Source organism: Ptychodera flava, chromosome 6 (genome assembly GCF_041260155.1).
Source record: "Ptychodera flava strain L36383 chromosome 6, AS_Pfla_20210202, whole genome shotgun sequence".
Lineage (NCBI taxonomy): Eukaryota > Metazoa > Hemichordata > Enteropneusta > Ptychoderidae > Ptychodera > Ptychodera flava.
Window position 1 is genome coordinate 22,975,407 of NC_091933.1, and position 27,634 is coordinate 23,003,040.

Genomic DNA, 27,634 nt, shown 5'->3' on the forward strand with positions numbered 1-27,634 from the left:
AACACAACAGGAGGAATTTCAAACTTGGTGACATAACATAATTAAAAAAATTCCGTACATGATCGAAGTTGACTGAGTTGACAGGGTTCGATGAACAATGGGATCTATCGGTGTTTTGACAGATGCATGTAAAATGCTGGTTAAAGGCATTTGCAATATGTTCATTATTTGTGAGGAAAGTTGAGCCAACTCTAAAAGTGGGACTGCTTGAGGTATTGGACTTCACTATACCATCATAAACCGCTAAACCGTCGCGGTGTACAATTAGTGTACCTGTATTCATTTAAACGACTTACGGAAGAGTGTGTAGCACGCTTTAGAGATACACAACGCTTTGTAATAGCGTTTACAGTAAAATATCACCAGAAACCACTTGGGTTGCCTAAAACGCTTTACCCATCGTTCAATGACGGGACAGTGTAAATCACATACGGTTAAAATTAGAATCTGAACTGCAAGGGAGACATAGTAACATTATCTTTGACTGCATTCAGAAAGTACGGCGACGGTGCGTTTCTCAAATCATACAAAACGTATTGCCCAACAAAATTTTTAAAAGATCTATACTTCATGGAAATGCAAGAACCTGACCTTGTACAAAACGCATTCACTTTACGGTTCGTGAGAATTACAGGAAAATGATCTGATAACCCCACATCACTGATACAAGAATTGAAAAAGTTTCCTTCATTGTAAGTTAAACACAGATGTGTTCGAGACATGAATTCTAAGCAGGACAGTAATTCCGCCAATTAACTGAGCCATGTTCATCATTACAAGAGACTGATAAAGGCATTGATTTTGACCAGTGGCAGATAAAATATTAACATTTACGACACCACAAACAATCACTTCTTTACCTTCGAGAAAGTCATTTTCTAAATTATCCACAATTCGTTGCTACATCTGTCTTATGGTTCGTGTTAGGTGAACGGTAAAATAGAGGGAACCAAAAAACTACCGGTACTATGAGGCGGTTTGATTTCCAAATACAAGATTCCAAGGTCATTATGTTCAAGGTCACTTCTCCTGACATACAGTAAATTAGATCTGATGTAAAAAAGGAGGCCCCGCCTGATCTGTTTGATCTATCTTTACGCTCTACAAGGAAATCCATGATTGAAAATTCAGAGCTAAGATTTCTATCCGTCAAGAAAGTTTCAACAATATCAATGGAGGGAAACAATGAATACGAGTCACAGTTGGACAATAACAAATACCTAGGTTGATCAATTTTGTTTAAAATGTGCTGTATGTTCCATGAACAAACAGTCAACAAATGCGTTTTTCTTCGTCCTAGTTACGGAAAGCGAGTCGTTCCTATTTACATGATTTGACACATATTTTTTTTATTTGGCTTTATTTAATGAGGGTAACCTGGTAAACTCTAGAGAGAGTTTATCTCCCCCAGGGCCCTCGACATTACAACAAAAAATACAAAACCAAAAACAAAGCGGCATGATCTTCTTTGCCGAGGCGTTGATTCGCGAATTACACGAGTTTTGTTTATGGCCAAGTTCACCACAACTCCAGCATTTTATCGCGACTCCATGACGGCATACTCATGTTTCTCATACCTTTGTCATCAGGAAGGAACAATCTTAACTTTTACATTATTACTGATTCATATTGAAGGGTATTTCCACGGTTCCTCCACAAAAGGGACCGTGGTATTTCTTAGGTTCAAACATAGACCCTCCAAAAAGGAGGATCTATCTTGGGAGGGTCTATGGTTCAAAGGAAATAATTGCGGCATAAAAATACTCAGTGCACTGTCGTTGAGGGCGCACTTTTGGATGAACAAGTTGAGAAGGTACGTCATACATAAACACTTTGCTTTGGCACTATCCATACCTTGATTCATGAAAACTACTGGTATGATTCGTACTTTGAAAAAAGACGGTTGTGAAAAGATAATGCTTCATGTGTCATCGTCACTAAAGTCATCATGTTTCACAGGAGATTTCTGACACTATATTCCAATCGAAACAGTTTCTTGCGGAGTTCTGGGGTAAGCTGATCATCAAAGGAATGCAATTTGATCAACCACCTGATAAAATAATCACGGTAGCACGACAACTTCCTCTGCGTTCATTGGCCTAATGTGCATTGTCTCGGATTCTTTTAGCCAATTGGTTGGTTGAAACCCATTTTATTATTGAAAGTTACTTCCAAACAGCCAATCAGATGGAGAATAGCTGTAGTTGCAGACTCCTTACATTGATGTCAATCTACCAATCACATACAACCTTCGGAGTCGCTGCACATTACCCATGTTAATTGTGTTTCTGTGACCATATGGTTCTTACTCAAATATTTTGAAATTCAACTTTGCTGAAACTTCATGCATGTGTAGCTAAAGTTGTATTGATAGTTTGAAATGAAAATGACCTGGTGTAAGTGCAATGATACATTCTGGGCGTACAGTCCTGCAATAATTAGACTCTGTTTTATCTAGATAACAAGTTGATTTTATTCCATTCACTGGATAACAACAGTAATACTGAATACTTCATATTCAACATTGACATTAAAATGTGTATATTGACAAAGACAATATTCACATTGGAAATACCATCACTACCTCCATGTGATATTCATGTGTGTGCTTACATTTGAACATGGAATTCACATAAAAATACAGGAACAAACAAATTTAGCTCATTTGACAAAATTTGAGAAGCCGTTAACTAAACCATGTCTTTTAGACAAAGACCACAAGGGTACAAACAACTTCCTACGCAAACATCTTTGAATGAACAATTTTACGTTTACCTGACTTTTTCCCCTCTTAGCTTGTGACCTTGTGATCTGTTCAAATACCATTTACCGTCCAATCACATTGAAGAAATCAAAGTATCACATAGTTATCTACAGACTACAAATGTCTGAATACCTCACAAGCAAACCTTAGAACAGAATTATCGACAGAGACTGACTAAAATACTTTTTATAAAAAGTGCGGAATCTGAGACAATGGAGGAAATAATAAGAATCTAATTCACCAATATTTGACTAGGGATTTTCAAAAAGTTAAAACATACACTTTTTGGACTAAAATGCAATATACATATATTTCTTAAAAATATATTAAATCATATTTCTGGATAAAATGAGTAAATACTAGCATGCTGTTTGTTTGGATGGCACATTGAAAGCGGTCCGAAAAAAAAGGTTACTCTATATATGACCAGACACTGGCCTATTTAACTCTTTTAATAGTACATACACTTGGCATAGGAAAGTGAAGTTCCTAAACAACTGAAAGAACCAATGATCTGCAAGGAAAGATATAATTTAATAGGACAAACAACCTTATGCCTTGGCTGTGATGGAGCTTACTTACAGGCGAGTCTTTTCCATGAAGATGGGCAGTCCCAACACTTTGATGTACTGTGATTAACAACAAGACTTACACTGATAGGAATATACATGGTTGCTAGAAATAAAATCTCAAAATAGATACTGACAGCACACAAAGTATAAATAATGTGAAAAGAAAACATGTACTACACAAGGGAGTTCTCTTGATTCAAAAACACTTATAATCTACATATTATAGGAACACCTGTGAGCAAAATATGTGCATTTTGGACTGAAATGATACCCAACACTGATACCTGTTGAAGAAAAAAAAATCACAGAGAAATATACACATGATTTGAATTCTAAAACAGACATTGTTCAAACAGGACAAATTGCACAACAAAATTTTCACTCAAAACAGATGGAATCATGTTGGTCCCACTAACACATAATTTTGTATTTTAGACTCATGTGCAATGGCATTGAACAAGCAGCACAACTGAGTAGGATGGTTGGTCCAAGATTTACCTGTGGTCACAGCGTACCTGTACAGTGCCATGTAAGACAGATAAATTAAAACAGCCCCCTAGGACATAATTCAATTGTAATATGGCTCAGAGCATAGACCCGTTCTCAGGGGTCTACGCTTAGAGTAAATTTGGTACGTGTGTCATTCAGCCTCGCACAACAACCCTGACTTTTTTCATCAGTGATGAAAAAAGTTCAGTTCCATAGTCTCTGTTGTTATTAACTTACACTGACAACAGAAAATGGCCGCTGCAACTGGGAGTTCATGTACTAACTGAACAGGGCATTGTGGGGTATCATTTTACAAGTGGTATACCACAAACTGATGACGTCAAATCGCCATACACAAAACGCAGATGCCTTGTAATTATGGCACTGTGTATTGTGTATGGCGCTTTGACGTCATCAGTTTGTGGCTATACCACTTGTAAAATGATGCCCATTGTAGTGATGGCGTATGCATCATCATCAAAACTGGTGGTTGTTTTAGGGGCTTACTTTATAGAATAAATCCTCCTTATGTAATGGACATTATCTCTGTCAAAAAATAAGAGCTAATGTGTAGCATCTCAGAAGCTTCTAGCCAACTGGTTTGATCACGGGCACTCTGTTGTTCTGAATTGATAGTCTGAATAAACTAAGCAGCTTATATGTAAATACGAACTTTGATGATAACTGTGTAAGAAATTTATAACAGAATGCCGTTCAGATTGAAATGCCGACTTGGCTGCAAAACCAGATCAAGGTCGGACGTGTCTACGTGAACGTTACAAGCGACCACATCGACCGCATTATTTCGATGCTAAATGCCGCGGCGGAACAACGCACGCATATATACGCGTATTATACGTACGCTCGCGCGACCTGTGCTGTGTCGTTTCACATAGTGATATATACACTAGGGTGTGCAAATCATTTCTGGACGACATTATTTACCAATGAAGTGAGTCGAATTCTGTCGCGAAAACGACATATGAAATTTGAAATGGCATCGTAGCACACATCAAGTTATGAAAATGACAGACATGTAGTAGATATTCGAAATAGGACCAAGAATAAATGCATCGCTAATCCTGACTATGTGCGTTACAAATTGCCGTTATCCGGTAGTGACATTGGATGTTCGAACGTCGCAAAATACGCTAATATAACAAATGCCGTTCTGTGGTTTCGTCATGCGCAGAAGAAAGGACATATTTTTTATTTCTCTTCGGAGTAAAAACCTTCCAATATAATATTCCAAAGAAGAACATTTAAGTCTTTTTTCAGTTTTAGTGAAAGCTTTTCAATAGAACCCGAAAGATTTTCTCAAATGTGCATTTCTTTTTACTCAGTCTGTTTTGGTCGTACTGAACGTGAACAAGCCTTGCAGGTCAAGGGTTACATTTTCACATTTTTTTCTTTGTTTTCAATTCTATATTTTACTTTCTATCGTCAGTGAGTTACATTGCAAAAATAAAACATTTGTTTACCTTTTGCGGACGTTTTAGAGGGTAATAGTATCTGTCCCCCCTGTCCCCCCTTTTTTGTAACGCACATCGTCAGGTTCCATGTTCATATGAGCATACCCTTGTATATATATACATTTCTGAGGCCGGGACAGCAGACAACAGTTCAGAGGCACTCGCGTGCATAGCTGTCGTCGCGTGCACGTTCCATTCCAGCCACCGCGCTCATGTACACGGCAGTCATAGCAACGTACCAGAATGACCGGGTGTGAGAGAAAGAATAATCAGTTGGGTGAACCAGCAGAATGCGACTGTTTCTTTTGTATTAATAATACCTCATTTTTGTTGAGGCTTTTATTTTTTTTAAATCACGATATAAGTTCTCCTGCGGCAAATGGAAAATACGAAATCATGTTTACACGCTTATACACCATCATTTAAGAACAACACAATGCCCGTGGTTTGATGAAAGTCATTGAGCTTACTGAATTATTACAAAGCAACCAATCAGGTAGAGAATAGGCCTTCCCATATCAGACTCCTTAACTTGATGTCAATAATGACAATCTACCGATCAGATATAACCTTCAAGGCCGCTGCACAGTGCCACCAAAATAAAGATGGCAGATACTACTATACCTGTAACATGCACACTAATGACTGGATATTTTACACCCTTTTTGTTGTGAGGTGATACGTGGATAAACAAAGGGATAAATACATGTACATATCACAGACAGACGCCCTAGGTTGTGAAACAGTCAAGCTTCTTCACGAGTTGATGTACACTGTCCATATTAGAGAGTATGCCCTCACAGTCCTGATGGAGAATATGGTCCTTGGGTAGAATGTGGCTGTGTATGGCCAACATGAATGACAAATCCCTGTTGATGGTCAGCGACTTATCGATGACTGGCATCTGCCGATTGGCCATCTTCAGTATGTGAATGTAGGTCTCTGTGACTGCAACAGACCAGCTGGGTGGCAGGCGGGGCTGCGTGGAGGGCAGTTGCTGCTGCAGGTCGTTGAACCTCTCTGCGATCAAAGCCTGCAATGCTGCGTTCTCGTCAGTTTTCTCGGCGTCATACCAGTGAAGTTTGCCATCAAACTCTATGTAATGGTTTTCTGTTGTGTTTTCCTCGGCAGGCTCCTCCTTGATATTGCTGAAATGTCAAGTCAGAAGGGGAGATGAAAAATGTTTTTGCCTTACTGTTATTTGGCTGTAGTGAGTTTCTTTGATCATTCCGCTGTGCTGTTTTATAGAGTTCCAGTGTTGCAGCCAGGAACTTTAAAGCAGGGGACACTTTGTCCCACTGCCGTCAATTTTGGGGACATTTTGCACATTTCGGGGACAATATGCATCAGTTGTCAATCAAAATTTGTATTGTAACAAATTACTTTTACCAAGAAAAGACAAGCTACTGGGTCGCGTCGCTATGCTTGAATTTCAGGCAATTGTAGCAGCATACTGTATCTGCCTCCAATCAAAACTCAGTTGGACTACTGACAAGGTATTATAATTAAGTGCGGCATTTTAATTACTTTTAATCACAGTTCCGAAAGTACGTAAATATGTATGCCTCCAAATATAATCATGCAAAACAAAAGCCATCGTAACAGATATTACTTGCAGACTACACCTATTGAACACAGTCGACTCATGAGTACACCCGAGGTGACCCGCAGCACGCGAAATTGCGGGACAACGGGTTCCGTTTTAGGGACATTGTCGCAAAGGTGCGTCCTGGCTGCAACACTGGAGTTCAAATTGAAAATAGCTGAAAAGCTCGAGTATTTCCATTGTACATTTACTGCTAATGAAAACAAGCAAACCATAAATTATTATTGTAGACTTCCCTTTGTAGCTGTGATCACTATTAATTTTCTTTCGAACATTTTTAAGTATACAAGATTTTCCTACCAAAATATTCTGTTTGGTGATATTCATTATTTTCAAGGTCTGAATAGCAACATACCTGAGTAAATATATTTTACTGGAAGGGATAAGTTTTAGGTCAAAACGGCCCTGCTAATAATTTTTTTGTGACTTTTCAAACAAAGTTTTCTTTGAAAACTTCTGCCTGAGATTCAAATTATACTACCATAATAGTACTTTTTTGAAACATGATCAATTGAACCTCCTTTCACTGGCCGACTTTGCATGTAGAACTTTTGACTTCAGACCATTTCAAATTTGTGCCTTCACTTGCAAGGGGTAGATATACATACCGTACGTACATGGGACATACATGTATACAGGTAGATAGACAGACAGTGATACAGACAGTGAATCTAGGCAGAGGTTTACACAAGGACGTTAAAATTTACTAGATTGCTAGTAAATTGCCATTTTGTCCCCTTTAGAATATGCTACTGGTTTATTGCATTATCACACAGAGTTGAGATTCTGGTCTGGTGATAATGTCATGGCATGGGCACTTACTTGACTTTACTGGCAATGGTGTGGGAGAGTTGGCTGTCTCTTGGTTGCGGTGATGACACTGGTTGGTCCTTATTAGATGTACTTGGACTAGATAAACAACAATATAGACAAATTGGAAAGTAAGCACAGTTAAGCTTTGCTCAAACTTTGACTGGAAAGAGAAAACCTTCAAAAATCCCAATACACAATGTGATGACAAATGATTTACCTTCAAAGTACAAACATGTGGCTTCTTTAACATTTAACACAATTTTTTGAAGGTACCATTGTATGCTGTAGAAATATTTGAAAGTCTTTATCATTCTTCAATACATTATAGCTTGACATAAACTGGCACTATACCGAGGGATCAAGTTTATTTTGAGAGGACTGTTTTGCAACAAGCATCTGATCATAAGCAATTTATTGTCAGCATGATCTTTCAACAAAGAGTGACAATGTAAAGATCACAGATTTCAATACTCTAATTCTGAGTATTTGAAGGGTGTGCCAGGGTATGAGGTCAAACACACTGAGTGATTTAAGGGGGTACCAGGGTATGAGGTAAAACACACTGAGTAATTGAAGGGGGTGCCAGGGTATGAGGTCAAACACACTGAGTAATTGAAGGGGGTGCCAGGGTATGAGGTCAAACACACTGGGTAATTGAAGGGGGTGCCAGGGTATGAGGTCAAACACATAGTAATTGAAGGGGGTGCCAGGGTATGAGGTAAAACACACTGGGTAATTGAAGGGGGTACCAGGGTATGAGGTCAAACACACTGGGTAATTGAAGGGGGTGCCAGGGTATGAGGTCAAACACATAGTAATTGAAGGGGGTGCCAGGGTATGAGGTAAAACACACTGGGTAATTGAAGGGGGTGCCAGGGTATGAGGTCAAACACACTGGGTAATTGAAGAGGGTACCAGGGTATGAGGTCAAACACACTGAGTAATTGAAGGGGGTGCCTGGGTATGAGGTCAAACACACTAAGTAATTGAAGGGGGTGCCAGGGTATGAGGTCAAACACATAGTAATTGAAGGGGGTGCCAGGGTATGAGGTCAAACACACTAAGTAATTGAAGGGGGTGCCAGGGTATGAGGTCAAACACACTGAGTAATTGAAGGGGGTGCCAGGGTATGAGGTCAAACACACTGGGTAATTGAAGGGGGGTGCCTGGGTATGAGGATAAACACACCGAGTAATTGAAGAGGGTACCAGGGTATGAGGTCAAACACACTGAGTACTTGAAGGTATGCCTGGGTATGAGGTCAAACACACTGAGTACTTGAAGGGGGTGCCTGGGTATGAGGTCAAACACACTGAGTAATTGAAGGGGGTGCCAGGGTATGAGGTCAAACACACTGAGTAATTGAAGGGGCTGCCGTGGTATGAGGTCAAACACACTGAGTAATTGAAGGGGCTGCCGTGGTACCCTGTATGGCAAATGAAACTGAGTTTGTTTGACCTCATACACTCTATAATTATTCATGGTCCCCGTAACTCAGAATCTGAAACTTTCCAATGAGGTTGCTTTACCTGTTTGCATGGATTACGCTGTGTGGAACTTCAACCGTTATCTGTGGCGAGCGCGACTCTTGTTCTCTTTCGGTTGAATTTGATGACTGGATCACCGATCCGGAAGTCCCTCGCTGGCTCTCCTGCTCAGTTGTCGCTTTATGATTGATCTTGGCAGCCTGCTGTCGGAGTTCACGGACTATGTTATGCACCTCAAGTGGGAGGCGGCTGTTTACAGGCTGCCTATCAAAATGACAGCTTGACTGGCCAACTTTTGTGATATCAGAGATGACTCGTTTGTTGCTTGTGGCAGTTGCCGGCTGCAGCTGTTTGCTTGCACTTTCTTCACTATGCAGAGTCCTATGGTGATAGTTCGTGTTGGCAGTACTGGCACTGTTGCTATGGTTACTCCTGATGGAGATGCTCTGTCTGCTGTCTTTGTTAACATTGAAGAAGTGTTTCCCATCATGCATGCCATTCAATATCGCAACACCAGTCACATGGATGGATCGATTTGTGTACACCTGGCTGAGTCCGCCCTCTTTAGAGATCAGGGCCATGAAATTGCTGAGGGAATTATGCCCAACTGCAGAATTAATGTACCAGACGTCCTTGTGGTCAAAATATGGGTATTTGGAATTTGGATGCTGCCAAAGGTCGTGACAATGTGGATGCAATTCGTTGATGTATTTCTTGAAGGAGCGGACTGGGCAGTTGGAGTTCCCTGGTGGTAAAGAAGGAAAAATGAGCACAGAATGGACACCGTGCAAACATCATCACCTAACACCTCTTCACAATCCTTGTTGTCATTTTATGGTACAAGTCAGTATATTTTCAGCAAAGATGTGTGTGTGTGTATTAAATCAGAAAGCAAAATCGTCTGAATGGTCAACTGCCCACTTTTAAATTTTGTGTCTTATCATCACACACACACAAGGCCACACACATATCTATCTACCTATCTACCTATATATATATATATATATATATATATATATATATATATATATATATATATTTATATATGTGTGTGTGTGTGTGTGTGTTTGTGTGTGTGTATCAATGAGTGAATATATCCACAATACAAAAATGTATACCTCTACAAATATGAACAAAATCTAACTTTTCACTCACAATTTTATAATTTATCATATGTATACTGTACATGTATATAACGTACAACCGTTCATACTCATTGATACAATGGTGGAGAGACAGACAGGTAGACAGATTATGGAGGTGCTACCCTGATGGATAAATAAACAATTAGACAGATGACTATATGAATGATAAGAATGCACCTGGAGAAGCATACATAACGCCGGAGGTATCGTTGCACGCATTCGGTCGCGTTCTGTAAACGTATTCTGTACCGTCATCGTCTTGGGCCAAGGCGAAGGTGTCTTTGTTCATTTTCCTAATATCATCCCTCCCTTTCCAACGAAAATGGAGCATTATTTCAAAGAAGACTTTAAGTTGCAAGCCAGTTGGCATGTCCACATTGAAGACCGAGTTGTTTGGGTCGTAGAGCAAGCAAAGGTCTTCGAAAGTTATCTCTGGATAGTGGAAAACGACCGACAAGCCAGCTTTGTTCAGGCGCATCTTCTGTGTTTTGAAGGCTTTGTTGGCACTGATAAACGCACGGTCTTTGACGATGTCTACGTCACATTTGTTCAAAATGAAGCGCGCCAGGCCAGATCTAATGCCAGAAAGCGACGCTTTGGAGTACAAACTTCCATCTTTCTTCCTAATATCAAGGTAGAATTGTCGAAGGAGACCTGCTAGATCCTTCACTGGCAGGTTTTCGAACTCCGCCGACCGACGTTTGGCATGACAGTAGTCTCGCAAAATCCTGACCGCAGTTCCAGTCGCCCTTCTCGTATTCAGTTGGTCGACGGTGGAAAGTGCATCTGCCGTTTCTTCTTCTCGGGTCGACGCAAACCGTTGTTCTTGCTGTGGTTGCTGCTGCTGCTGTTGCTGCTGTGAAATTTGTATCACAATGCGACCCTGCTCGCCTTGTGATAGCGATATATTCGCCATGTTCACAACAACAATAAATGCAAACTACGCATGCTCACATTCACAAGGTCAATGAGGTCACCTACCCCAGCGTTGCGCGTTGGCAATCTGTAGTGTTCGTACAGAGCGTGTTGGCCTACCCCATCACGCAGAATTCCCGACAACTGCGTAATATCCACGGGCACAAGACACATCTTCTGAGATTTTGAAGAGACTTTTATCAAACAAAAAATACCTTTGATAATCACATTCTAACGCAAGCGTGTTAAAATGTCTGACTTGTTTGTCATGATAAACTATAAGAAAATCGGGGAAAACTCTAACAGAAAAAGCTATACTGACTATACCGACTGTAGGCCAAGGCATCCGCTTCTACCATTTTAACGATTTCAATTTTCATCCAATATTTAAACTCTTTCTGCACTGTATATATTACAATTGATAAACATCGTTCATTTATCTACGTTTTTGCTTAATTGCGCCTTTTTTTACAAGGGGACGATACTGAAATTATGATACTGCACATTTATGGGATGACACTGAAATTACGGCAGAGTATTAAATCAAAGAAAATGGAATCAAAATTCTGTTTAACTAAAATACGATTTGTAACAGGTACTCTTGGTAAAAGTAAATATCTAGTTAAACACTTCAGTCTACTTTTATTACTAACTTTATTTCAAACTGATTTAACAAAGACAGTCGCTAAAACCTACGAGGTTAGAAATTCAAAAAAACATTAAAATGCTTAAAAGTACTTACAGTACACAAGAGATCGCCAGTCACACTGTAACCAAGAAAAGTACATGTCAGACGCGCATAACACATTCAAGAACTCCTTTTCACGGTTGGGAAAGCTGTAAACAACCTTTCTCCGTAAAACTGAAAAATTATTGACACTGTTTAAAACAAATGAGCTTTAGATTAAAAACTGTTTGAAGTGGTGGTCGATTTAGAAATGTTCAGTACAAAAGCTCTGGGAAGCAGAAGTAAAGTCCGGATCCTTGAGAGTATGTGCTCTGGTATGATCTAAGTGGCACCAGGATAGAAAGTGCCTTTGAACAATGAAATGTAAAAGGATATGCAAAGACGATGAGCAAACGAGGGAGAGAATTAAACTGAGTCCAATTGAGGTACAACCTTCACCTTCAAGTCGTTAATCTCAAGTTCTCCAATGATGTCAACAACTTTTTTTTACCACAATCTTTACATCTTTGTAAAAAAAAAAACAGTCTCATTTTATTACTTCATCTGTGTCAATGCAAATGAAATTCCATACTTTTCTGATTGCGTCATCCTTTGTTTCCCTGGGTACGTTGTCGAATGATAGCAGGCGACACAATTTAGATGAAGCTCGCATATTGGCAATGGTTGCTCCCTTTCACGTTGAACGCAGTTCTGGGAGAGATATTCTCATCCTCAATGTTTTAAAATTCTTTGCCATTCTGATGTATGAGTGGGTTCATTTTAAATTAAAAGAAGTTTCAGTCTAACTCTTGTTTACGTCAGTTAAAAACAAATTTAATTTTTCAGGGTATGCGGCCATTTTGAATTGCGAAAGTCGATAAATTTCAGGCAGCTGCATTTTTTAATATCAAATTTGAAATAAAGTAACCAATGATTTTTATTCTTGTGTAGGAGAGAGCATGATTTAAAGCTCCTTGAGGAAAGTTTTGATCAACAGTTGTCCGTGGACACAGTGGTGACGTTACCGCTGCATGCGTGCAACATTTGAAATTAACACGATTGGAACTAATTTGGGATAATTGGACGGTGAAGTAATGCCGATTTAATCTACAAATGTAATCTCATCTGCTTTTCTTCATACAATAAACACTTGTTTTTATCAGTAATTTGTATTATTGCAACATTCATTTATCTGGCACATAACACTTTTGAGAAATTTAAAAAATATGAAAATCCAATTATCCCAAATTAGTTCCAATCGTGTTAATTGCTTTTATCGGTGTTGCATATGCGCACTATGTCATAGCTTGTAATTTGAGCTATTAGATGCAACTTTTCTAGTGTTCATCGTATTTTTGTTGTTCTTGCATGCGTAATTTCAAAAAAATGTAATCTAAATTTGCAGACAATATTTACTTTTGCATCGTCATGAAACAATGTCATTTGCGAACAGCTCCATCCATAGTCCCAACTTTCAGTTTTGAAGAACATGCTACCAAAAACGAAAGATTTTTAGAGTTTGTAATTTTCAAATGACTGGGTTCTAGAATATGGACTGATTCCAAATCGGGTTTTTTAACTATGAATTTCCGCCGTTCTTGCACAGGACAGCGCCCTCTATCCACAAATATAGTCAGCCTTTCTGCACTGGTTTATGAGATAGCTCAAAATGTTGCTACTGTTAACGGACACAAACCACACAAGTTCATCGTATTTTGCATAATTTTATTCGTTACACAAAGCACAGTCCCTTCAACTACATGGGGGACTGTGCACAAAGTTAAAAATGCCCATCTGTGTGTGCGTTTCATCTATATAACAAGTAAATTCTGTACTAGAAGGAACATACGGACACAATAATTGATGTAACATTCCCTTGAAATACTTAAACAAATCAATCCATACTTATTATCAGCATGTACCTGTACCCACAGAAAATGTTAATAAATGCCTCATATGGATACCATACTATAACTTGCCAGATTATTTAGAAATCCATGATATGCATTGTCTTACACCAGTATGCTGTAAAACAGCAGCAAATGTAACCTCTCCCCCCACCCCATCCTGGGCCTACATAGGGGATTTGGTAACAGGTCTTGTGAAACTGCCAAATGCCCAATCCCCTGGCACAAGACAATGAAGAAAATATCCACAAAAACTAGCGGGTAAACCCAACATATTTTTTATATTTGTAGGTCAGCCTCCCATGTGTTGTGGAAGATAGGGAAAATTCAGAGCACTAAGGAGAAACTTGTTCACACTTTCATCACGTCTCCTTTAGATTATTGTGACAGCTTGCTTTTTGGCCTGCCTGCTTATGAAATTCAAAAGCTTCAAACAATTCAGAATTCTGCAGTGCGCGTTTAGTTTCTAGAACAAGAAAAACCGATCATATCACACCCTATAGGCCTCAAGTTAAGCAAAGGATAGAATTCAAAATTCATAACATCACTTTTAAGATTATCAATAGTCATGTTACAAAGTATTAAGGTGAATTGCTCACAGTCCATGACACTCGGCACACACTTCGCTCTTATTCTAATGTTGTAAATTTATATCAGCCAATTGGAAACACAAGTGTATTTCGTTGATAGAGCTTTGTGCACCTCGCTTATAGAATTCTCTGCCATTACGTATTCGAGCGGTTCAATCACTGGATGTTTGAAAAGCAAACTGAAAACTCACCTTTTCACATTTTTTCATTAAAATAATTTTCGCAGTTTTTATGATGAGTTTTTATAACACGTTGCTTTTTACCTTTGCTTTTTTGCTGTGAGTTTTAAAATAATTTTATGTTTCATCCCTCTATTTGTTAATTTTAAGTGTAAAGCGCACTGAGATTACTTCTAATGTAATTCGCTATGTAAGACATAAAGATTAAGATTAAGATTAAGATTAAGATTTGCCCACCCCAATAAAATGGGTCTGTGAAACAATGGTGAAATAAACTATTGGAAAACTAAATGAGGTAATCGCCCAACTTCCCTCAGGCTCAGTTTCATGATAAATCCCGTCTAATACCCTGCATTTGTCCTTTGTTGCCTGAGGTGGATCAACCCTTTGAGTGCTGTAATTTTCCCCGCCAAAATTTTAGTGCAACATTTTTTACCAATTTTTGTGAATTTTTCTGTAATTTTTCTGATAGTTTGGACCAAATGGACATCACATTTCATTGGTTACAGTTTTCATCAAAATTTTGGCGTAAATCTGAAGAAATTTGACTGGAGTACATTTTATAGAAGCAACAAAAATTGACTTTGGCGCTCAAAGGGTTAACCCTTCTGTGGTTACTTTGACTGCTGCATATGGTTTTGACTGATCCAGAGAAAGTTCAAGGGACATCATAAGAAGTACTTCATACTATGCATGCAGTAATGTCTTGTTATCAAGCTTTCTGCCTGCAATACCTAATCACCATATGTCATGATAACCTTATCTTGCTCTATTGCTTCGTGTCTTCATCAAAACCCATGAGTGGGGGCGCTATAATCCTAGGCTAGTAGTAAATGGTTCGAATCTTATGAATGGGAATATGTTCCATGTCTTTACGATGTGCCTGAGCATAATCCCACAGGAAGTAGTCAACAATGATGGAATTACATTCCTCCGTGTCGTTTGCATCTGGATCTTCTTGCAGCCGTCTCTTCACTTCCTCGGAAACTAACTGCATGAAAGGAAAGAAACAGATCTTGGATGAACTTGTACCAGTACACTGCCTTGCAAGGAAATGCATGATAATTTGTTGGTAAATGTTGAACGATTATGACAGAAAGCGTCCCCGGCCAAAGATATGCAGAAGAAAAGAGAGTTGTGGGAAAACCTTCCCTTTTTTTCTGTATTGAACAAGTTTTAAAAAAAGGGAGTGTTTATCACATTTTTTCTGGGACATAAATTTATTGCTATGACATTGGACAAATGCACCCATTTTGTATTTCATATTGGGCCTTGCTACTGACACAAGTCATAGGGTGACCTGAACACATCTTTAGTATTTATGGGCAAAGTTCATGATTTTCCATTATCCTGTCACATCAAAGCCTCAGTTCATTGGCCTATTCTTTCTTGAACAGAGTTTAATCTGCCAGCTTTTTGAGACACAAACCAGGCAAAAAGTAACACAAGCCCTCTATGAATGTGAAAATGTCAATCACGTATATAACAACTGTGGTATAGCTGATGACAGAAACTACAGTGAAAGTCTTCTGTGTGCAACAATATCATACACAAAATCTGTCCATCAGAAATTTAAGGAAAGTATTTCCAGACTGATTTGATTGCATTTATGATAACACTTAGGTGCAATGTAATGGAACTCAAAATTCCTGCAGTCAACTTGTTAAGATAGCACATTGTGGTGTACAAGAATGGAGAGTCATCATCGACATTAAGTTGGTTGAGCGTCTTTGCCATACACTATACTTCAAGGGCCAGTAGCAGTAACTCTTGATAATTTTTTTCACAGTTTTTTCACTTTTTATGTCAACTACAGTTTCTTGTTCTACTCCCCAAAGCAAGTTGAGACACACAACTTTGAACTTGTCAACTAGGCTTGTACATGCCTAGAATACATCGTAATTGTTGACAGATGAATTCTGGTCCGGACTAGAATTCAAATGTAAATAAGAAAAGTGCATTTAACACATTTACACAGTGTGTTGACAAGCTGAATAGTAGGTGTTTAAACATGCTTTGGGAGTAGAACAAGGACTTGCCACTTCGCATAAAAAAAACAATTATGTACCATCATCAAAAGATACAGCTTCTGGCCCTTTAACCCTTCCACCATCGTGGTTTGAACCAATCTCATTGTTTTCTATGGTAAAGTTGGACCTCTAGAGAAGGAAATGGGGATGTAAGCGTTAATGTCTTCTCTATGAACTGCATTCTAAGAAACATAATACTGACGATTCTAAGTCACACCAACCATGACAAAAACAATGACAAAAATTCCTTTTTTCATCTCACCTCAACAGCCCAGATGGAGCACCCGCGGATCTCGACTTCTTGCCTCTCGCCAGGTGTGAACAAAGTGCTAGCTTTGAGCTTTGCCATCAGCGAATCAGAATACTGGAGGGCACCAAAGTAAACCAACGCCTGTGGTACTCTGCAAACAATAAAGACAACACATCGGTAGGAGAGAAATCAAACAATAACAAACGGAAAACTTTTCCGAGGCAGGATGAGAAGCCATTGCTGTACACAATATAAAGCTACATTATCAAGAGTCTCTAGTTCTGTTGCTTTTAACTTCACAATTGACTAAATTCCTTGAGAATAAATATAATTCTTACCAAGTGGCAAATAATGTCATTGAAGGCAATTTACATCAACATCCCTTTATCAGAGTGACAGCATAAAATTTGCAGTTTTTGGTGCTTATATTGGTAAATGAAAGTTGTTGATAAATATAACAACAATATCTGAGAAGTGAATGGTGAACAGTAAACTCTTTGCCTGTTTCATTTTTGACCCTCTCATCTATGTGTCTTGTACATATGAACTCTACTACATCAGTCAAAAGCCACTGAAGATGTTTGAGGTATACCGGTAGCTTGGTCCTGGAAATATCAAATCAATAACCCTTTGAGTACTGTAAATTTTCCCCTCTAAAATTTTCATACAAAATTTTCCCTTTTTGCATTTTTTTGACAAGTTTGGACCAAACTGACATCTCTATTCAATATCATTGACTAGAGTGTTTGATCATAAACTTGGAAAAAAATCTGGAAAAAAGTAAATTTTACAAAGTTTGCAACAATTGACTCAATGGGTTAAAGATGATGGGGTTCTACTGAAGCTCAGTGGGTGACTTAGGGTTGGGAGGTTCTTGTACAACCACACCATTCAAAAATAATGTGGGTGACTGGGTTTATCCTGGTAACACTAAACTATTAGAAACAATGAGGTTGTATAAGGGCTTAGTGGGCGACTTGGGTACAGATGGATTGGCTGGAAGGTTCTGGTTGTACCCTTGAAATGGGTGACTACGTTGTCAAAGGCTTAGTGGGTGACTTGGGTACGGGTGGATGGGTGGGGTGGTTCCTTGTGATATGAATGTACCCATGTAGTGGGTGACTGGGTTTATACTGGAAATATCAAACTATTGGAAACAATGAAATTGTATTGAGGCTTAATGGGTGACTTGGGTGCGGGTGGATGGGTGGGAGAGATTCTTTATACAACCACACCATTCAGAAACAAGTGAGTTGTATCCATGCAGTGGATAGCTACATGTAGGTTTTGACTGGTGTGGCCAACTAACCTGTAGTCTGCAAACATGGTCAGCTCGTCTATGTCATGGAAAGTTCCATAACTTTGACCTTCAAAACAGGACCAAAGGTTAGCCACAGTGATCTGAGCTCTCTTCATCAGGGACACTGTATGGTAGAAAACCAACATTTTTTGTAAAATACATGTAGATAAAGAACAGACATCTAAAATGCACAACATGACCAGTGCTTTCAAAAGGGTCTTTTCGATGACAACATCTTGGAATAAAACTTTATGTAACATGGGCTTTGTATTTATTGTAATGATACAACTCATTTGAATAATTCCAAACACCAAATATTTTGCAAAATATTTTAACACATGTTGTCAAAATCATAAAAAATTCATAACAAATGTACTTAATTACGTTACAAAAACTTGAAAGTAGGCCATCTTCACGAGATTAGCCGAATACTAGCATATATTTTTGGTCTTAGCTGATTCAGTCTCATGTTTTACATTTGAAAACTTTTCAGAGTGAGAGAAGTAATCATTTCTCTATCTTATATGAAATCCTCTGTTATTCACAGGGCAAGCATTGAAGAACACAGAGATTGGTAGACATTGTGTACAATAAACAAAAACATTTTTCTATCAAAAAAACCCTGACAAATATGCAAATATTCAATTTATAATCTTTAGCTGACTATCAAATGTTAGTTTGTAATGTAGCCATGGTAACTGGACAATATTTTTTTTTTAGAGAGAGAGACAAAATTTAACTGACGCTATCGACATTTATCAGTGTACCCTCTAAGCTACTGATCTGTATCAGTGTACTCACTAAGCTGCTGTAAATTGATGTATCACTGAATCTGAGTAAAGGACGTTTTCTTTGATGCAACAAAACTCTACATACAGCATGCTCTGGTGTAGCTCTGATGCAAAGATATTTCGGAACTTACAAGAATAAGAAGTTTCCCTCATTTGGCTGAGAGATTTTAGAATTGTTATAAGTTGGAAGGCATACTGATCTGCTGTCCCTATTTGTCCATATGGTATAGCTACAGTACATGATATCTTATTAACACATTAAGTGTACTTCGATAATGTAGTACACTGCTATTGACTCATAAATTACACACACACACACACACACACACACACACACACACACACACACACACACACACAAATAAACCAGGTGCGCTTCTCACCAGTTTTTCCCTGGTAGCTGACAACGTCACGGAAAGAGGGAAACGTACTGGCCACAAAGTTGTAAAGTTTCACAGCACTCTTTTCACACTGCGGGATACAGTTGACAAAGGAACCATTGTACTTCTGGAAAACAAAAATTAATAATCCAGAATCAATATCTCCTCTTCATCAAGCTTCAAGTCTGCAGTGCAACAAAAATATTTACTTACACACTGGAAATCAATACCTACTGTTAAAAATAAACAATGTACACAACATCTGAATTGCCCTGAAAAAAAGGGAAGTTCCAAAGGTCACATTTGATTCATCACATTCACTTAGATACAAAAGAATTTGCTTTTGTGTGCTCAACATTTATGCCTGCTTTTTTTACTTGAACGTTCCTGGATATTTTCATTTCAGGTCTCTGCCTACCACTTATGTTATTTACAGACGCCACTTGAATTCAGTTGAAAATACGCCCAATTTTTGAGAGATTTACAGTCCAAACAGGCTCCAAAAGGATCCATCATAGACAGTGGAGCGATTTGCCTAGTGGACGCAGTTGCATGTACATCTTTGATTCCACTCCATTGTCTACAGTTCCATTCGCTTCAATAAGTCAATACGATACGTCACTGTCACCGCCTGCCAATTATTTTATTTCTATTGATTTTTATGACTCATTTTCTCCAAGTAGTCACACTTTATATGTGCAACTTGGATTGAGATGAAAATGCACCAAACTTGTGACGAATTTTCAAGTCAAGGTGCCTATACCGGGTTCCAATAGAACCATAGTGGAACAGAAGAAAGACATACAACTGTGGCCTCTATCAAAGATAAACCACACTGTACATGATTGGATTTAATAAGTAATCTTTTTAATGCTCATTAAAAGTTCCAATATGATATTCATTTTGGAAAGTCGAAAACTAAACTAAATATTGTCAGTTGTGCTGGACTTGAATTTATTATACTTCAAGCAAACAAAATGCAAAACAAAGAGGGGAATAATTTTTTTGTAACTACTTTCCATTCTACTATGTTTAGCCCTTTCACCACCATGGTCTGAAACCCATTGTTATCAATAGTGATTGTGAACCAGCTTACAGGGAATTGGGGTGAACTGAGGTTAAACATTTCCCTATCCTACATATTCTATTCCATGAATTCTCCTGATGGAATCAGATGTGTTGAGTCATTTGACGCTACGTATAGAAGTTTACACAAATGATCACTTTACCGAGAATAAAAATGTCTCTGCCCTGTTACAGAGACAAGTTAATCATACTGATAATTATTTTCTCTAAAATCCCTTCACAGTCAGTGGAATGTCAATGAGAACTTGTAAACAATAAAGAAGGGCTAGATGAGTCTCTTGTTCATGGTCCAAATCGTAATTCATATCACTTGCAAATGTAAATATCAATCTACCAAAATTAAGAAATTTAAAAGTTACAAAAGATGTTTGTTTAAGGGCCTGTTCCGTGTGTGCATAAATTACCTCTACAAGGATCTTGCCGGTCTCTCGCAGATGTTTGTATCTTTCCTCAAGCAATGGAAAATCATTCTTGCTATCGCTCCTGAAGACATGTTTGAAATCGTCCATGGTGATATTGGCGTAATACGAGGGGGTGGTAATTGGGATCCCTTCCTGTGAGGAAATGATGGGAGATGAAAAAGAAAGATGTCACAAAACTACAATCAAGCCACAGTTGTTGAACAACTTGAAATCTTTTTGTCTATCATATCAATGAAAATTTTATTTGAATATGTAACACATCTTTTTGCCTTACACAAATTCATTTTTCACAGATAACAGAGAGGTGTTGCACAACATCTGAACATCCTTGACAATCAAATACAAAATCATCTGAAAATCTTTTTTCAAATTTGTTTATGAAAGATACTCGTATATTTCTGCTCTGTCAATTGCAATTTTTGGCAATGTTAGAATGCATGTCCCTTCTTTTCCTTTCTTCATCACGGTAAGACCAAAGTTTGAGCGATCAGAAGACAGTATCTATACTTACATCCAGTGCCCTGTTAACAGCCGCACAGAGTGAAAAGTATCCCGTGTACTCTTGGCCTCGGCACCTGACCCTGCACTTTTCCTCCTCTGAGTGTGCCCAGAATGAGAAGTTCAAGGTGTCTACCATAAATATCCTGCAGACACAATGCAAAATATCAATGTACTTTGCATGGAGACCCAGTCCTAAATATACACACACAAACACATACATCATACTGATGGTTTAAATTCTACACTCAGTCTCATCTCACTCTTTTGAAACACTCATCTTTTTGTTCTCTAATTTTTTCCTTTTAACCCTCTGGCATGTAGGGCTAACAAAGAGCCATCTTCCCTGCTGGGATTATTTTATTATCAGATATGATGTGTGGTGAAATAAAAAAGTAGCCACACAATGATTTATGTCATCAGATTAATATCTATATCTACTCACCAATCTATGGTTGCTTCGTTCATTTCACTGGGATGCATCGGATGTTCCTTCCAATTCTTGTTTCCATACTCTTTCCGCTTTACAAGGGGATACATCTGCCAGATGAATGAAACCAAAACCTTCATTACTTCTCAAAATCAGACCTGACATTGTTGTTCCTTGAACAATAACATGAACAAGTCCACTAAAATCAGTGGGGGCGGATACATGTCAATTTTACGCTGCTGTTAAAAACATAATTTTTAAAATACATGTGACTGTCAGATGAGCTACTTTCAAGCTGGAAATTTTTTTGCTAACCCGATCAAACTGCCTAAACTTAATGATTAGTGTTACTTCTTTAAAAACAGCATCTGTCTTGAATCAGGGTGACATTGGCAAAGTATGTAGAACACTGCACTTTACGGCAGCTACCGGTACTGCACTCTGTGGGGTACTGCACTCTATGGCAACTAGTGTACTCTATGGAAACTAGTGCACTCTATGGCAACTACTGCACTCTATGGCAACTACTGCACTCTATGGCAACTACTGCACTCTATGGAAACTAGTCCACTCTATGGCAACTACTGCACTCTATGGCAACTACTGCACTCTATGGCAACTACTGCACTCTATGGCAACAACTGCACTCTATGGCAACTACTGCACTCTATGGAAACTAGTGCAGTCTATGGCAACAACTGCACTCTATGGCAACTACTGCACTCTATGGAAACTAGTGCAGTCTATGGAAACTAGTGCACTCTATGGCAACTACTGCACTCTATGGCAACTAGTGCACTCTACGGCAACAACTGCACTCTATGGAAACTAGTGCACTCTATGGAAACTAGTGCACTCTATGGCAACTACTGCACTCTATGGAAACTAGTGCACTCTATGGAAACTAGTGCACTCTATGGCAACTACTGCACTCTATGGCAATTAACTAGTGCACTCTATGGCAACTACTGCACTCTATGGCAATTAACTAGTGCACTCTATGGCAACTAGGGCACTCTGCTGTAGGGTTGAGTTGTTTTGACTTTTACTATGAAAAAATACAGTATCAACAATGGGATAATTGAGGTAACAGAGCCTGACAGAACTGTTGTTATAGTCTATCAAATATGGAATATTATCATATGAATGTAACTGTGTGTTTGAAGCACTAGGTACATAATACCATTTTTTTTGAGTGTGTATAAACAGAACCAGTGATACAGGCCTGTTAGCACTAGAGTGTTTGATGCAACTCTTGCATGAAAAAAACAATATGCACTCTCACTCTTTGCTTTCAACTCGTTTGTGTCTGTGTAATATCCAAATTACTATTAATCAGACCTTCTCTTAACTGAGGTATTTCTAAAAACTAGGCCACAGTTTGATCATCATATTTCAGGCAACTAGCCTGCTGAACAGTAACTGTGTAATAGATAGTGGCAAATCATGCATGAGGCTTATGGGGTGAAAGTGCTGTCCCAGTAAATCACAGATATGAAACCACAGCTGCAATGTCTCACCGAAATGAGTGACAATGAATTTACTTTGTAATCCTCCCCCTTCCACCCCCCCCCCTTCCATCACATATGATCGTACCATATGTTTCAAGGGTTTAATGAACTGTATATTTTGTAATTTGCATGTCATTCTATCAGGTAAAGGCATTAAATGCAGAGATTTAAAAAGTTTCTTGTAGGAGAGTTGTGATTACAAAATGCCGTGTCCATCAACATGCACAGCACATTTTGGCAATTTAAATATGTGTAACTTGTCTAAATTTGCACAGTGTTTCCCTTGCACACACAACAATATTGCCTAAATGGGTGAAGTGTATAGGCATTAATAGCTTGCAGTGTGCGGCAGGCAGTGAAAGGCTGCCACAATGAAGCAGCTAACAGTATGTGTCACTGCGGTACGATAAGAATAAAATTCTTGATGGCATAGTTGCCACCATTGGAATCCCACAATGCCTCATGAAAGCATCATTGTACATCATGCATATCATGTCCCCAGCTTCATTTTATTTTCTTTGACCATCACTTTGCAATCGATGAACTTATGAAGTTATTTTTAAGTAAAATTCACAATTTGATATCAAATCCTAGCTCATTCAATACATTTCGGTTTTGGATGAAGCATACAGCTTGCACACGCTGGCAGGCATGTCAACCGTCCATGCACAAAGTATGCTGCAGTGCGCTGAGTAGTCGGGTTCGCAAAACATGACAATCTCTGGCGTGTGCTTATTTGCTTGTATTTATAACTTGTAATAATATATTTTGCATGCACCAATTTCTAACTGATTCACGGTCATAATTAAATCCTTTTTCAATTTTGGAAAATTAGGCAGTGTATGAAAACAAAATTGTGTATATATGTGTGTATATAACTCTATCTATCTATCAATCTATCTATCTATCTATCTATCTATATATCTATCTATCTCTCTATCTATCTATATATATATATATATATATATATATATATGAAAACAAGGTTGTGTATGTGTATATATATCTCTATTATATATCTTTATCTATCTCTCTGTCTATATATAGAGAAACAGATAGATAGAGATATACATACACATACAATCTTGTTTTATATATATGAAACATGTAACTAGGTCAAGTAAAGATCAAAACTCATGCACATTTAACATGGTTCTTCCACATAAAGACATACACATACACATGCTTTTGTGCCCGTTTAACACATTTTACAAATACCTGAATACAATAATAGCCTCTGTCATACTTTTACTGGTTTACCAGCCAGTCTGTTTTATACCAGTGGTGGCTCAGACCTTACAGATGTTCAGACTATTAACTGCAATAAATGCAAACTAGTGCATGGACCTCATCACTCAGTGTCACATCATTTTCGACATATCTCTTTACTGTAGTAAGGCCTTAGTGTTAATTACCATACATTTTTTATCATTTCATCACTACGACAATAACCTTGTTTGTTTTCTTTCAATGTTGTTATAGAAAATAAGTGACCAGTCGTAGATTGATTGCAGGACAAACTGTAACTGAGATGTTGTCACACGCTGGCTTTCCTTTGATTACAGAGTAGCAAGGTCCCTCCACCCAGGGCCCTCCACAAGGTGGGACCCTGAAAGTACAATTAAAGTGATTTGTGAATTTATAAACCCAATGCAAATTGTCATTGCACTGATGTTGATCAATGGTAGCACCCGCTATCATGATTGATGAACCCTTTTTTTGACTCTGAATAGCAGGGCTGTGTGCTATCGGCTAAATAAGGCCTCCAACCACACAGTAACACACTGAGCCCTGCCACGCAGAGCTACCTTATTTTATATAGCTGCATTCTGAACAACTCATCAATACTTCATAAAACAAGAAACAGCTTCAAACATATATTACACATACATTTCATCATTCTTCCTACAGGTGCATGCATGCATGATCCATAGATCTGAGGTCTCACTTCTACATGATTCAAGTTTTCACAACACGGTATGTGTTATGCAGCAGTCAATGTTATCCAAGAGGAACCCTACTTCGGGCAATATGGGACAAATGTGGGGGATTATAGACCTTGTTTGCCATGAAACTATGCCCGAGGGGTGGGGCAATTGCATCATATTGATCCCCCTGGTTACTTTCACGGACAAGCGCAGAATTTATGAACGCCTAACCCATTGGAATTGGGGTGGGGGAAATGTGGGGGATTTACTTGTTTTAACTTTTAGGTGGGGGTTTTCCAGATTGTCTTGCCCCAGGGGTGGGACATTTGACTAATTTCCAAATCCCCCACTATGCCCTGAGGTGGGGGTGGGGTTGACATCGACACTGACTGCTGCATTACAGCTGCGTCCCTCGTAGCTCTGCGTGGCAGGGCTGTGTGATACCGGCTGACAGCCACGCAGAGCTAGTATTCCTCTTGCTCTGCGTGGCATGGTTGTGTGTTACCGGCGTTATACGGCCTACACACAACCCTGCCACGCAGAGCTATATTATCCCTCCATCACCGATGGCGGAAAGACTGTGCCGCGTGCGTATACAGACTGTACTGAGATGCACACCACAAACCACACACCATTATACAAATAATATGCCGTGAGAAAACAATTAGGTCACCTTGTCCACGATCTTTTTCACTCCATCCCAGCAAACTTTGACATCTTGGCTGGTTTGCGCGACGTACTCGCCGGATTCCCTTGGTGATAATACATGTAATTCTGGCATTGTGTAGAGCAAGATTAGAATCAAATCTTACATATGGCGGTGGCTAGATTGGGCCACATGAAGCGCACGTTGCATGCAGTGAGTTGGAGAGTGGGTACCACTTGGTGTACGGGGTATTATAAATTCGGAGATGGATATGTATGACTGGTACTTGCACACCGGGAATGTAATTGTGAGAGAGGGCTGTTATGAATGTGGCGTCGCTGGCTAAGTCTCCTTAGCTTGGTACGTTTTCCACCCGTACTGGATACAGTTACTCCAAGGAGTGATCATGATCTAGAGCACAGGGTATTGCAGGCATCATTTGTCTAGAAGTTATGAATATAAGTAATAAATGTCAAGTGTTCAAAGTTTTTTCATTATACAAGCCTTAGCTGTGTCGGGTGTGTGCCTATTACTTTACCCCCGCTATCTCTGTGTAGTATTTCAAAGAAAACAGTCAATTTGCCCTCGCTAATCCCCTTAATTAATTTGTTCTGCCGATCACAAATGCGGGGTCTTTAACGCCCTGAACAAATAACTCGTTAGCAGCTCATAAGGTAAACCAGATATGAACTGAAAATGCTCACATGTTTCATTATATAATGCAGTTATGTGTAAATTTGAAACTTTGCCACATGTTTCATGTGTTTGCAACTTCATTGAAAGTATTATGATCAACATAATGAACAATATTCACCGCAGATTAATTCTAAAAGGTCATGGAGTATACAAATATGTAATTAGCTGAAATAAAAATATTAAATTTCTTTTATTGCTGTCATTGTATCACCACTTTATATAGCAAGTGTAATACCTTTGGCCAAGTCCTTCAAGCCATATATGCCAAACTGTGAAAGCTCATTAGATTTGCAAATTATAAATTAGCTGACATGAAAATGTGAAATGACTTCAATATTGTTTTAACCTGGTATATTCATCAATATGCATAGCATGTTTTGCCAACTTTGATCAAGTAAATCCCAGTATATGTCCCTAATTAGAAAAGATCATTGAAAATGCAAATTAGTAATTGGCTGAAGAAAAAATGCTTAATGACTTTCAATAATGTTGTATCATAGTATCTATAATGTATATAGCAAGTTGAGTCAACTTTGGTCGAGTCAGTTCAGATAAATATCCCAAATTAAGAAAGTTCATTAAATATGCAAATAAGGAATTGGCTGAAGTAAAAACGCTTAATGATTTTCAATAATGTTGTATCATAGTATCTTCAATATGCATACCAAGTTTTGTCATAATGTCATAATGTAGCAAGTTTTGTCAACTTTAGTCAAGTCAATTCAGATATATATCCCTAATTAGCAAAGTTCATTAAATATGCAAATTAGGTATGGGCTGAAGTTAAATTCTTAATGACTTTTAATGATGTTAAATCATAGTATCTTCAATATACAGACCAAGTTTGGTCAATTTTGATCGAGTCAAATCAGATATATATCCCTAATTAGGAAAGTTAATTAAATATGCAAATTAGCAACTATCTATTATGTCACCCCTTAATGGTTCCAACTGCTGATTTGAAGCAAATCTAATCAAATTGTGTGAAGTCATTCTCAATGTATAGCCGTTTTTCTAAAATCATTAATTATGCAAATGAGCAAAAAGTAAGCAAGCCACA

At 38.5% G+C, this 27,634-nt stretch overlaps 2 protein-coding genes across 4 annotated transcripts; both read right to left on the reverse strand.

Moving 5' to 3' along the window:
• Positions 1-2,452: 2,452 nt before the first annotated feature.
• Positions 2,453-11,285, reverse strand: LOC139135195 (uncharacterized). Of its 2 annotated transcripts, XR_011552948.1 has the most exons (5): positions 10,526-11,285; positions 9,246-9,948; positions 7,726-7,812; positions 5,738-6,445; positions 2,930-4,421 (listed from the first exon to the last, which is right to left on the reverse strand). XR_011552948.1 is itself a non-coding variant. In XM_070702465.1 (4 exons), the coding sequence occupies exons 1-4, from the start codon at positions 11,262-11,264 to the stop codon at positions 6,028-6,030; spliced, it is 1,947 nt and encodes a 648-aa protein (XP_070558566.1). In that variant the 5' UTR covers positions 11,265-11,273; the 3' UTR covers positions 2,453-6,027. The 2 variants fall into 2 exon arrangements, 1 of the variants encoding a protein (XP_070558566.1); XM_070702465.1 differs by having other exon boundaries at positions 2,453-6,445; positions 10,526-11,273.
• Positions 11,286-13,634: 2,349 nt separating this feature from the next.
• On the reverse strand, positions 13,635-26,237 carry LOC139135197 (queuosine 5'-phosphate N-glycosylase/hydrolase-like). Of its 2 annotated transcripts, XR_011552949.1 has the most exons (9): positions 25,906-26,174; positions 21,809-21,903; positions 21,377-21,509; positions 20,848-20,997; positions 19,361-19,484; positions 18,196-18,310; positions 16,899-17,037; positions 15,211-15,597; positions 13,635-14,991 (listed from the first exon to the last, which is right to left on the reverse strand). XR_011552949.1 is itself a non-coding variant. In XM_070702466.1 (8 exons), the coding sequence occupies exons 1-8, from the start codon at positions 26,011-26,013 to the stop codon at positions 15,430-15,432; spliced, it is 1,032 nt and encodes a 343-aa protein (XP_070558567.1). In that variant the 5' UTR covers positions 26,014-26,237; the 3' UTR covers positions 13,635-15,429. The 2 variants fall into 2 exon arrangements, 1 of the variants encoding a protein (XP_070558567.1); XM_070702466.1 differs by having other exon boundaries at positions 13,635-15,597; positions 25,906-26,237.
• Between the last annotated feature and the right edge of the window lie 1,397 nt (positions 26,238-27,634).